At 34.1% G+C, this 13,850-nt stretch overlaps 1 protein-coding gene across 1 annotated transcript; it reads right to left on the bottom strand.

Moving 5' to 3' along the window:
* LOC102999538 (olfactory receptor 13C8-like) lies at window positions 1-970 on the bottom strand. Its single transcript, XM_028165464.1, is given in 2 exon segments — window positions 1-267; window positions 269-970. Coding segments are annotated over 2 exon segments (969 nt in total).
* Between the last annotated feature and the right edge of the window lie 12,880 nt (window positions 971-13,850).

Below are 13,850 nucleotides of genomic sequence, written 5' to 3'. Positions count from 1 at the left end.
TTATATCCTTATTCCATCAGAGAAGTTTTTCCTACCCAGCATGCTCTTCACAGCAGCCTTTATATCCTTATTCCTCAGAGTGTAGCTGAGAAGATTGAGCATGGGGGTCATCACTCCATAGAAGAGGGAGATGAAGGCCTCAATGATGTCTTGATTATCTGTACCAGCAGAGCTTTTAGACTTGGGCTTTGCATACATGAAGAAGTAGGTTCCATAGAATATAATCACCACTGTGAGGTGGGCTGAACAGGTGGAAGAGGCCTTAACATTTTCCTTCCGTGGAAGGGATCCTTAGAATAGCGGCAACAATAAAAAAGTAAGAGATGGAAATTACTAGCAATGGAATAACTAGAACAATCAGATTTGAGCCTCCCATGCTGATCATATTAACTGAAATATCAGCACAGGTCAATTTTAGGATAGCCAGAATTTCACAGGCAAAATGATTAATGACACTGTTAGCACAGAATGGTAATTGCTTTGCAAGAGATGTCTGCACCACTGAGTCAACAATCCCAGCGACCCAGGATCCAGCCGCCATGGGCACATAAGCACCTTTGCTTATGATGACAAGGTATCTCAGTGGGTAGCAGATGGCCACATAGCAGTCAAGTGCCATCATGCCTAGAAGCAGACACACTGTAGCCCCCACGGCAAAAGAGAGAAACATTTGTACCATGCATCCAGAGAAGGAAACCCTTTTCCTTACTGTCAGAAATCTGTCAAGAATTAATGGGACAGAGGAGCTTGTGTATCAAATGTCCAGAAAGGAAAGATTACAGAGGAAGACATACAAGGGGGTGTGCAAATGAGAATCATAGATGATTACAGAGATAAGGACTCCATTTCCTAGCAGGATCATCAGGTACATCCACAGAACTAGCACAAAGAAAACTGTCTGGAGCTTTGAGTGGGCAGAAAGCCCAACCAGGACAAGTTCTGTCAACGTGGAATCATTGGTCTTTCCCATATTGCATGTATCCTTTCTCCAACAGCACTCTATGGATGATAGAACAGATATTAGTTAATACAGTGTCTGCAAGAGCTCCTCTTTCAATAATCATATTCTTTGTTACTATAGTTCTGTGTTTGGATGCAACAGCATAACTCTGGGACAAATTTCTTACTGTAAACCCAGGCCACTAGAACAGGAATCCTAACCTGATTTTCTCAGGGTTAAGAGAGAACACATTCGATTATAGGATGTTTGGGTCCCAAACCAGTTTATTGCCGTTTCTACTTGTTCTACCTGTTAACACATTGACTGCAAATCAGTGATCTATAGTCTGGGTGCAGCAGGCAGATACGCTTTGTTTGGCAGTGATTCCTGCACTGTGTTTTAAATTTGAATTACGTTTTAAAAATGAACATTTTAAAAGTAGGAGATATGGCATAAAATCTATTTTCAGCTTGTCTTCAAAAAATTATAATATTTGAAAACATTGGACCGGTGTCCATTATGGAGCTCAGTTATAACTGACCCACTGGGTTTGAAGCATGTTCTCCATTCTACCAGAGAACCCTCCTCTCTCTCTTCTTTGCTTGTCACTGGAGATGACTATTAGTTGCCAGTTAGCATGTTATTCTCAGTTGATCTCAATTCTTTATATTAGCTGATAGGATTTTATATGTATTTGAATTCTTGACCCACGGCTGCAGGGCCAACTTATCCACTAGGTACAGTAGGATCCTATGAAAATGTTTTGATTTTTTAAAGACATTCAAATTAAATAATGAATTTTAATGTTTTAACACATAATATTAGTATATTTATTTTTATACCAATATAGATGTAAGATGTAACTTTTAATATTATTTCATGGGAGAAAGGGCCCATGAATGCAAAAATGTCTAGGGCCCATCAAAGTCATAATGCAGTCCTGTGTGGCTGAGTCTCTTTTTAGATCTCAGTATGGTCCTCTGGTGGTATAGGTAGTCATTGCATCTTGCCTCATTGAGGGCAGTAGCCACACTGAAGGGGCATGTCATTGTATTAGTCCAGTATCTAACTACCTCAGTATGATGAGGAATTGTGTGTTCAAATAAATATTTTTTTTAAAAACAGAAATGAATTGAAAGTATTTAGAAAGCCAGTTTTATTGTGAATAGAGTTGTATTATTGTGTATTGTACGCGCCACATAATTTATTTTTACCTTATGCAAGAACTATCATTTAAGGAATCAACTGTAGTTAACAGTGCTTTTATTCAAAATACATACATTTAACTAAGCCAGTGACATGCAACTATCATTTTTTTCACAAATAAAATTTATAAGAAGCATAATATACAAAACGAACAAAAAAGAGTTTCTGTGGTTGAAGTTATACTGGTTTGGAGGGAAGGAAAAAGCACTATCCCTTTAGTATCTTACCCTTCCTCCTCCAATTTGATTTTTATAGGATTCCAAGGGGCATAGTTTGAAAACTACCAATGCAATAAGTAACAAGTAATATTAATAATCTGCATTTTAAATATTTTTATTAGCAACAGCAATTATAAAATAATAATATATGTATTGATTACTTTATTCCAGTTATATTTCTAAATGCTTGTATTCATAACAATCCGAGGAAATGAGGACTATTATCGTATGACATATGGGTTATCCTTCCTTAAATATTTGGTAAACATCAGCAGTAAATCATGATATCAGTGGACTAAAGAAAATCAAAAGCAATTATTTCAAGATATGTTGGAAATAAATTTGGTGAAGATCAATTCATAATTTTTATATAAACTATTTGAAGTTCACAAACAGGAGGTAACTTCCTAATCTTGAAAGGAAACTTTCAATACCAATATACCAAAAATCTATAGGAAATTACTATTTACTAATAATTAATTGAGACAGTTTATACATTCTTATTAAGATCTGGATTAAGATAAGGATGCCTACTTTTACAGCTACTAGTTAACATAGACTTAGTAGTCCTGGTCAAAATCATAAGACAAGAAAAAGGCAGAAATAACAATAAAAAAAGATTTAAAAATTTATAAGACCTGATGAAAAAATTAGTAAGACATGTAGATATAAGATCAATGGAAAAATCAGTAGTTCTTTTTATATTAGTAATAAATGATTAGCAAACATAATAGAAATAAATATAATAAAAATAACAAAGTATAAAACATCTGAGTTTCATCCTAACAAAGCATGTACAAGACCTTTACAGAAACCATTTAAAAATTAAAATAAACAGCATATCAAAATATGAGTAATTCAAAGGTATAATATGTTAAGAGATGGGATAAAAATATAAGGCTGCCATTTTTTCCCCAAATTAGTCTATACATTCAGTTAAATACATTCAAAATTTTAGATGGATTTTTTTTGAGAAATATGGTTAACTGTTCTAAAACTTATATGGAGGAATAAAATCGTACAACTTGCACACAATTTTTTAAAAGAAAAGTAGGGGGCAAATCCATATTTGAAACGTACAACAAAGACACTGTAATAAAAATATTATAATAATGCCTCAGGGACATTTAAATATTGCAGTAGAAAAGAGATCTCATATATAGACACATGTTTATATGGGAATTTGAAATATCATAAAACTGTCACCCTAAGCTAATGGGGAAGTGATAGCTTAGTAGGTCATGTTAGGAAAATGTCTTTATATATGAAAAATCTAGAATTTGATCTTTGGATTATCATATATACAGTTGGGAACCAGATATATTAACAATTTACATGTGAAAAATTATTAAATTAATAAAAGAAACAATATAGAAAATATTGGGAACTTAGAGGGAAAAAACTTTTAAAACATAAAGGCTTAAACTAATAGAAAATTGGTCAAAGGATATGAATCAGTGATTCATAGAAAGGTTTTCCTAAGTGGCTGACAAATACATGGAGAGATTCTAACACTTAGAAAATCTGAAAAATGATCATTAAATGTTCAAAGTCAGAAAAATTATCATTAAGATAGCCATAAAATATTCATTTTCTTTAGAAAGTAGATATCAAATGTTGGCAAGTATGTGGGGAGGTAGAACTCTGATGGGAGTGTACACTGATATACTGGAAAAGTCTCTGGCTGTATTAAAATTGGGTGGGACCCAGTGATTCCAGTCCTAGGAATATGTCTCAGGTAAGTTCTTGCCCAGGACTGTAAGGGGACAAGCATGAGGATGCCCATCATTGCATTGTTTGTGGCAAAAGGAGGTTGGAGGCAACCTTGATATCCATCATCAGAGGAATGGTTCTACCACACATGAGTAAGCATTATGGAACAGTTTGCAGATGTGAGGAGCAAATGAACTAGATGTCCATATAGCAACATAAATAGATCCCTGAAAAAGTGTTGAAAAAAGTAGGCAATGTTGTGATTTATAGCACAGTAAAATTTATATGCAAATTTAAATCCATATTTTACAAGGGTACATGCATTTTTAGGGACAAAGCAAAAACATAGTTGTGGGTTGGGAGGAAGTGTTAGTGGAATCAGTGATTATGGGAAAATATAGGTGGCTTTTTAAGGATTGAGGAAAATAATGTACAGAGGAATAGAAAATAAAATACAGAGGAGCATGATTAACTAAAGCCTAAGTATAAAAGGAAACAGACAAATAAAAACACATATAAAATCAGAGAGAGCAATATAAGGCATATGCTAATGAAGGAGCTCTGATCAGAAATGTAGTTTAATAGAAGAGACTATCATAAATGTAAAAGAAAAGGAAAATTGAGTTCTCATACCATAAAAACAACACATAATGGATTGGAAGAAAAAAATGAAGGCACTTAAAAGAAAAAAAAATAGGTTAGCGCTGAGTTAGACAAGGCATTTTTAAAAAAATAGAGTTTTTAATCTAGTTAAAGAAAAAAAAATCAGTCATAAAGTGGTTGCTTAACATGGAGAATGAAAGGGACTCTGGGAACTTCCTTTCATTCAATGCTCATCCAACAGATTTTAAGTCAAGTATAACCTTGGAGAGGTTATACTTAATGTAGAGATTGATGAATCTGGCATTCCTTTTAGCCTGATTCCAGCAAATATGCTATTCATATAAGTAATCCCCTTGATTTGACCTAGTTTTCCCCTTCTGATGAGAAGCAGACATCCAGGTCACCTGTATAGAAGGAAAGAATGGACTGAGCAAAGGAACGAAGTGGCTCTTCCACTTTGGCCTATGTTTCTCATTGTAAAGGGTGGCACTCTGCTTCATGGTAGTATCTGTGAGCTAGTGTGAATCAACCCTTGTGAACGAGATCTAGCTTCTTGTTTTAACAAATCAACTTTGAGTCTTGTAGGGCTAAGGAACAGAATGTGGACCTTGGTTAAAAAACAGCAGCAACAACAACAACAAAACACAGTGTTGCTGTCTGGCGAGGTCTGTTGGCAGGAAGCCCGACAGCTTCTCTTGGGGGAAGCCTCTGAATCACTGCACATGTTTTATTCAAACTCTAAGAGTAAGTACAATCAGACTTCAAAGAAGGGGAGATCCTGTGAGAGAGGGCTAAGGCAATATTTCATTGCATCAATTGAGTTTGACCTTGATCAGCTGAGGAGGAATAGTCTTAGGTAATGGGCTGAAACCAAAATGCATCAGTGGGGCTTCTAGACAAGAAAACAATGTACATGGGTGCAATAGACAGAACAAGAAAGAAAAAGAGGAACAAAGATTTGCCAGTTTGTGAGGTATATTAAATGGAGTATTCAGGAATTATAATTTATTCTCCAGGCGACTTGGAACCTTTCGAATTTTGACCGAGGGAGTATAGAAGACGAAAACTCAGAAAAAAGGTTAATATAGAGGTATTCTTCAGGGTCATGTGCTTTTCTCACCAATATGGGACTGTGACCTGTGCTTGGTGGGTCTGTAAACATTGTTTTTCAGGACAATCATTGGCTCCTTCTCTAGCTTGTAGAGAACCTCAATCAAAATTCATCTTTGTATGGAACTAGACAAATAGTAGTTCATTTTAGGTCAAATTTGGTATCAAAAAGTTTTAATTCCCTTGGCAAAAACACAGTCCTCCCATTTCCTGTGGGTTCTCAGCTCAGTCCTGTAACAGTCTGTGAAAATTAAAGTGAATCCAGCATCAGTCTGAAGTGAGACTAAAGCTCTGTTGGGTCCTTTGCAGCTAAGTCTTAACTGATTGCTTTAGTTATTAAAGTAACCAAAGTAATAATAACTGCTTCATTCTGCCTGGGTTTTTCAGTTTGTTTTGTTTGGTTTTTTTTTTCACTTCCAAGAACGAAGGGGACTTCAACAGATACTCAAAGAAAAAGAAAAACATCTCCATTTATAAGTTGAAAAATTGATGCCCTGGGGGCCATAGGAACCTAACCCTTCTACTATTCCTGCTTTTTTTTTTTTTTTTTAATAGCTTTTACCCCCTACCCCTAGAAAACTTCTCTTCTAGAAGTAGTGAGTTTATGGAGGTATTGCTCACTGGGTGAAAAAGAACGTGTTCATTTTGTGGTCAGTTTTCCTCCATATGCCCTAGGATATATTGAACATTATAAGCAATAGTAGTCAAATGTACATGAGCTTAAAAAAATCTGGCTACATCTCTTAAGAGCTCTGTGACATTATGCTCACATTTTTAAGCTTTTCTCAGCAACTGTGGGCTCACCTATATAATGGAACAGCCTGTTCTGAATTTAACTGTTATCACATATACTAAGTTTATGGCTTAGATTAGGAACTTAAAACACATTTGACTCTTACTGGGGTCATAATTAGTTGTAATTAAAAGAGTATGAGGCCCAAAATTACATTCTTAGGAAACCTAATTTCAAATTCTAGATCTTTCTCATGCTAGGGAAGTGAGGGCTGCACTACTTTTCAGAGTCTAGGTTTACTCATCTGTAAAGTTACCAATAGCTTCTTCATAGATTCCATGAGTGAATCCAATGATATCATACGATGAAAGTGCTTTGCAAGTGAAATGCAATATCCAAATGCTTGTTCATTAATTCATTCAACATATATATGGCAATGGCTTAGTGTGTGCCAGGCAATATAATTAGGGATGGTGGTGAGCAAATGAAGTCATTACAACATTTATTTTTCTCAAGCCCAAAGGATATTTCTTTATACAAATATTTTAGTATATTTGTTAAACAACTTTCATATGACTTTACAATTTGAAGCTTACGAGGAATTTTCCCAAGCTACTGCCTTATCATTTTAGAAACAAGGAAAGCAATTCTGCGAGAAGGTAAATTACTTGCTCAGTGTTCTGTGCCTAATTAATTGTGTGTAGGAAGCAAGTGTTGACTGGCTCTGAAGCTCACACTCTTTCCAAAATGCTGTGTTATCTCAGACAGGAAAAGTTGTGCTGTTAATCTTACTGGTTTTAATGGCAATTGGAGAGAGGCTAAATTAAGTAAACTTGGAATCCAAACAGAATGACAGATGTATGGAGAACGGGACAGCCACAAATTTGTTCCACTAAGCTGAATTTCTCCTACAAATTATATCACTTGGCACAATGTAGGGATAGATGGAATAGATGCTCTTTTTTTTCTGGAACATTTCTGTCATACAAAGTTAGTAGATTAATCCAGGTCACAAACAATCAAAACAAGAGATAAAGGACCTATGGTGGATTTTTGCTTCTACATAATTTATTCTCTGGAGTCAAAGCTTACTCTGGAACTCAGGATAAAGAGGGACTGACTGATTACAGTGATCCTGGCCCAAGGAGCTTCCCGAAAGGGTTCATGGAAGAGGTGGTTTGTGTTTATTCGTATTTAGAGGGTTAGATATAGGGATCATATTTTTGTCTTAATTAATTTGAATTCAACGATTATTTTGAGTATAATCATTTAGGTGATATGGTATCTCAGCTACGTTTAAAAACGTTTTAAAAATATATTTTTTATTACAGTGGTCATAGCAACTGCTGATGATGGTCAAATGATTGCATTGCAGTTCCATACATTTGGGACAGAATTAATTTTTTCAGCAGATTATAGGTCCAATAATAGCATTCAAATTGTTTAGATGCTAAAGAAAATAACAGATAACACGTCTGTTTTGCAATAATTTCTCTAAGATCACCAATTAAAGGAATCGAATGCTCTCATTCTATCTGCTCTGGGGAGGGGAGGAGAGACAGAATAAATGTTTCTGAAGAGGCAGATGTAGCAAAGAGCACTGAATTTTATTTTAGAGTGCCTAGATTTGAAACTGAAAGATTTGGAACTTCTTTTTTTCTCTTCTTTAAATGAAGCCAATTCCTACCTAAGATCTTTATTGTGAAAATTACCCAGTAAGGGTCTAAAATATAACACGAAGCTTTATGACACTAAATAATGAAAACTTGACAAATAAGAAAATAAATATATCCAGTTAAAGCATATAAAATTGATATCTTACCCTTAATTTGAAAAACCACATTTACAACAGAAGAATATGGAACATTATGACATTTATGTAAATCTGAGCCTGAGGAATGGTTTCCTTTCCTTGATTTGAGATCAATATTCCTTTGCTTTACAGCCTCAAGAAATGTTTTCCATTTTATGTAATAATTTTCAGGATAAAGAGAGGGGATATTAGTGAGCATTGGATAACAAGTAAGGTGCTGTAATTATTTTCTTCAAGTTTTGACTTATCATTAGTTTATTCCTCAGGTCAAACTGATAGATGAATCTATTTAAAATATTCCGACTCTCAGGTCCAGAGTTTCTAGTTCAATCTCAGAAAAGAAATATGTGAGATAACCCAGAGATTCTTGGGGCCTTTGGGTTTATCTAACTGCTCCTCTACATTTTGAGCTCCAGAAATGTCCTCCAAAAGACCAACCATTAGCATAGCAAGGCAGTTTAAATGCATTTTGGGGCAAGCCAGGGAAGGGTCCAATATTTGCAACAAACTAAAATTAGGAATGTAAACATGGAGGATTATAAACTTTCCAACACCCCAGGGGGAATGTAGTTAGACCCAATTATATAATTGGTATGTTCCTTTTGTAATACAACTCAAACATGAAACATATATCACTTTCTACCTTCTCACAACATTTGAAGATTTAAGACCCAAACAGAAAAAAGTCTTTAATAAGTATTGCTGTTTTTTTGGGAGAAATTATCTGAAAACTTTCCACAATTAATTGTGTAAATTGCCTTCATTTGCATAGTGCTTTCAAATATCTAATGTGTTTCTCAGAATACTACCATGAGTTAGTACAGTTATTCCTATTACACAAATTTAGAGCCTCAGACTTTGAAAGTTGAAATATTTTGCTGAAGTTTGTCCAGCCAGTATATGAGAAGGTAAAAAAGATCTCAAATTCAGCTTTTGTGACTCTTGCCCCTGCAATCTATTTGCAGCACTGCCCCATCTAGCACTGATAAGAGCCTGAAATGAGCTGTTAGAATTTTGCATCCCCACCCTGCAATGGATGCAGGAAAGTTAGGTTAGAAGGATGTAAACAATTGAAAATGACAAATGTCAATAAAAAGTTAAAACTGAACCTTATTTTCTCTCTAGGTCCAAGTCAGAGTTGAAGCATATGGAACAGAATGTAACCTTTTATGAAAAACAATTCCTCTTTGACTTTAGTAACAAAGATTTGCACTCAAACTCAACCTTTGCTCCCGAAATGAATCCTCCTTTCTCAATAACTTTCTGTTAAAAGCTTTTTCAGATAAGCCTGCTTTTTTAAATTGGTAATTTATTCTTAACCTACGTATTTTTTCTAAATTTAGTTCACTCTAAATGCTATAATTTATGCTGCACAGGCATCTGACATTTAATACCAGAGAATAATAAATAATACTAATTGAGTTGGGAGCAAGGAGCATTTTTCTATGCACTTTTCATGTATTTCACATATCTGATCCTTATTACAATCTTATGAGATATATGCTATTATTATCTTCATTTTAACAGTTGAGTAACTGAGGAACAAAAAGATATTATCATTGCCTGTGAGGTGTGTGTGTGTGTGTGTGTGTGTGTGTGTGTGTGTGTGTGTGTATGTATACATACATATATATATATATATATATATATATATATATATATATATATATATATGCAACAAGTTTCCCTAAAGGGACTGAAAAATACTTAGGGCAGAAAACTTTCTATTTTACTTTTCTGTATCACAGCACTATCTGATGATGTGTCTTGAGAATGGTGGACACTCAGAGTATATACCTGTAAACAGATGGACAATTTTTCACTTAGTTCCTCAAATGCTGTCTATAGTTTGTATATTACGAAGTTATGTGTTGCTTTACTATTTATAGTTATTGCTTGCAGTAGTAATTTCTACTAAAAGACCACCACAGGAATAAAGGATGTTGAAAGGAGGCAGGACTTGAGTCCTCTTTCCCGAACATCTTTCTCTCTGTTCAACCTGAAAAACTCAAAATCTATATATTTTATGTGCTAGTCTGCATTTTTATTGACATATAATTGACATGTAATATTGTGTAAGCTTGAGTATGTTGATTTGATACACTTATATATTGTAATAGCAATACCACTTAGCATTAGCTAACACCTTCATCACATCACATAATTATTTTTTTTGGTGGTAAGACATTTAAGATGTAGTCTTTTAGAAACTTTCAAGTATATAAGAAAATATTGTTAACTATAAACACAATGCTGTGTATTAGATTCCCAGAATGTGTTCATCTTCTAACTGTAAGTTTATATGCTTTGACCGACATCTCCCCAGTTCCCTCATTCCATAGCCTCTGGTAACCACCTTTCTACTTTCTGTTTCTATGAGTTCAGCATTTTTAGATTCCACATGTAAATGATATCAGACTATATTTGTTTTTCTCTGCCTGATATCTCACTTACCATAATGCTCTCAAGGTCTATCCATGTTGTCCCAAATGGCAGAATTTCCTTCTTTCTCATGGCCGGATATTATTCCATTTTCTATATGTACCACATCTTCTTTATCTGTTCACCCCTTGACAGACACTTAGATTGTTACCATATCTCAGCTATTGTGAATAATGCTGTATTAAACATGCAAGTACAGATATCTTTTTGATATCTTGCTTACATTTTCTTTGGAGGTGTACCAAGGAGTGGGATTGCTGGATCAGATGGTAGTTTTATTTTTAATTTTTTAAGGGATCTTCATACTGTTTTCCTGGTGGCTGAAGCAATTTATATTTCCACCAGCAGTGCACAGGCCTTTCGTTTTCTCCACATCTAACACTTGTTCTCTCTTGTCTTTTTGATGGCGGCCATTCTGACCGGTGTGAGGTGCTATCTGATTTTGGTTTTGATTTGCATTTCCCTGATGATTAATGATGCTGAGCATCTTTTTGTGCACCTGTTGTCCAGTTGTATGTCTTCTTTGGAAAATATCAATTCAGTTCTTCTGCCCATTTTTTAATTGGACTGTTTACGTTTTGTTATTGAGTTGTATGACTTCTTTATATATTTTGGATAATAACCACTTATCTGATATATTGTTTGCATGTATTTTCTCCCATTACGTAGGTTATATTTTATTATGTTATTTCTTTTGCTGTGGGGAAGCTTTTTTGTTTGATGTAGTCCCACTTGTTCATTTTTGTTTTTGTTGCTTGTGCTTTTGGTGTCATATGCAAAATATCATTGCCAAGACCAATGTCACAGAAATTTTTCCCTATGTTTTTCTAAGAGTTTTATAATTTCAGGTATTATGTTTAAGTCTTTAGTCTATTTCAAGTTAAGTTTGTGAGTGGTGTAAGATTGTGGTACAATTTCATTTTACTGAATATGGTTATCCAGTTTTCCCAGCATAATTTATTGAATAGAGTATACTTTCCTTATTGAGTATTCTTGGCTCCCTTGTCAAATATTTTTTGACTGTATATGTGGGGGTTTATTTCTGGGCTCTCTATTCTATACTATTGGTCTATGTGTCTATTTTTATGCCAGTACCATACTCTTTTGATTACTATAGCTTTGTAGTATAGTTTGAAATTGGGAAGTGTGATGCCTTCAGCTTTGTTATTCTTTCTCAGGATTCCTCTGTGTGTGGTCTTTTGCAGTTTCATACAGGTTTCATGATTTTTTTCTACTTCTGTGAAAAATGCAATTAGAATTTTTATAGGGATTGCATTGAATCTATAAATGATTTGGGTAGTATGGATATTTGAACAATGTTAATTCTTCTGATACATGAACTTGGAATATCTTTCCAATTGTATCTTCTTCAATTTCTTTGATTTCATCAAGGTCTTCTAGTTTCACTTTCTTGGTTAAATTAATTCCTAAGTATCAATATTTTATTGTTTTTGATGATACTGTAAATGGGATTGTTTCACTTATTTCTTTTTCAGATATTTTATTGTTAGTGTATAGAAATGCAACTGATTTCTGAATGTTAATTTTATATCATACAATCTTACTGAATTCATTGCTTAGTTCAGTTTTCCGGTTGAGTCTTTAAGATTTTTTTGTATATAGGATGATATCATCTGCAGATAGAGATAATTTTACTTCTTCCTTTTCAATTTGGATCTATTTCTTTACTTGCCTGATTGATCTAGATAGGACTTCCAGTACTGTGTTGAATAAGAGTGGCAAGAGTGCGTACCCTTGACTTGTTCCTGATCCTAGTTGAAACACTTTCCACCTTTAACCATTGAATATGATATCAGTTATGGTTCTGTCATGTATGGCCTTTATTAAGTTGAGATATGTTCCTCTATACCCAATTTATTGATGATTTTTTAATCATGAGAAGATGTTGTACTTTGTCAAATTCTCTTTTCTGCTTCTATTGAGATTATCATGTGATTTTGATCTTTTATTCTGTTAATGTGGTGTATTGCATTTATTGATTTGTATATGTTGAACCATCTTTGCACCCCAGTGATAAATCCCACTTGATCATGGCATATGATCCTAATGTGCTGTGGAACTTGGTTTGCTAATATTTGGTTGAGAATTTTTGCATCTATACTCACCAGGGATATTGGTCAGTAGTTTTTTGTTTTTTGTTTTTTTTTTCTTGTAGTGTCCTTATCTGGCTTTGGTGTGAGGGTAATGTTGGCCTCCTAAAATAAGTTTGGGAATTCTCCTTCCCCTTTAATTTTTTGGATGAATTTGAGAAGGATTGATATTAATTCTTTAAATGTTTGGTATAATTTACCAGTAAAACCATCTGGTCCTGGGTCTGTCATAGTTGTGAGGTTTATAATATTGATTTAATTTTCTTACTCATTATTGGTCTGTTCAGATTTCCCATTCTTCATGATTCAGTCTTGGTAAGATATTTATTTCTAGGAATTCATCAATTACTTCTATGTATTTCTTTGCTATCATTTGTAATGTCTCTTCTTTTATTTCTGATTTTATGTATTTGAGTCTTCTCTCTTTTTTTCTTGGTTAGCCTAGCTAAAGGTTTTATAAATTTTATCTTTTCAAAAATCCACCTCTTAGTTTGTCAATCTTTTCTCATGTTTTTCTGGTCTTTATTTCATTTATTTACACTCTGTTCTATGTGTTCCTTCCTACTGCTAACTTTGGACTTAATTTGTTCTTTTTCTAGTTCCTTGCAGTTAAAGTTAGGTTATTTGAGAACTCTTTTTTCCCTTAATATATGCATTTATCACTATATACTTCTCTTTAAGAACTGCTTCTGCAGTACTTTATAGGTTTTGGTACACTGTGTTTCTATTTTCATTTATTTCAATATATTTTCACTTCCCTTTTGATTTTTTTCTTTGACACTTTGGATACTCATGAGTGTGTTGTTTTGTTTCCACATGTTTGTAAATTACCCAGGTTTCCTCTTGTTGTTTTCTAATTTCATACCATTGGGGTATGAAAAAAAGAAACTGGGTACCTTGGTATCTTTAAATATGCCAATAATTGTCTTGTAGCTTGTGCTCGAGTTGTTTTGTGATCTAT

The sequence above is a fragment of the Balaenoptera acutorostrata genome, chromosome 6 (assembly GCF_949987535.1).
Source record: "Balaenoptera acutorostrata chromosome 6, mBalAcu1.1, whole genome shotgun sequence".
Taxonomy (NCBI): domain Eukaryota; kingdom Metazoa; phylum Chordata; class Mammalia; order Artiodactyla; family Balaenopteridae; genus Balaenoptera; species Balaenoptera acutorostrata.
This window is presented reverse-complemented; position numbering and strand designations above follow the sequence as displayed.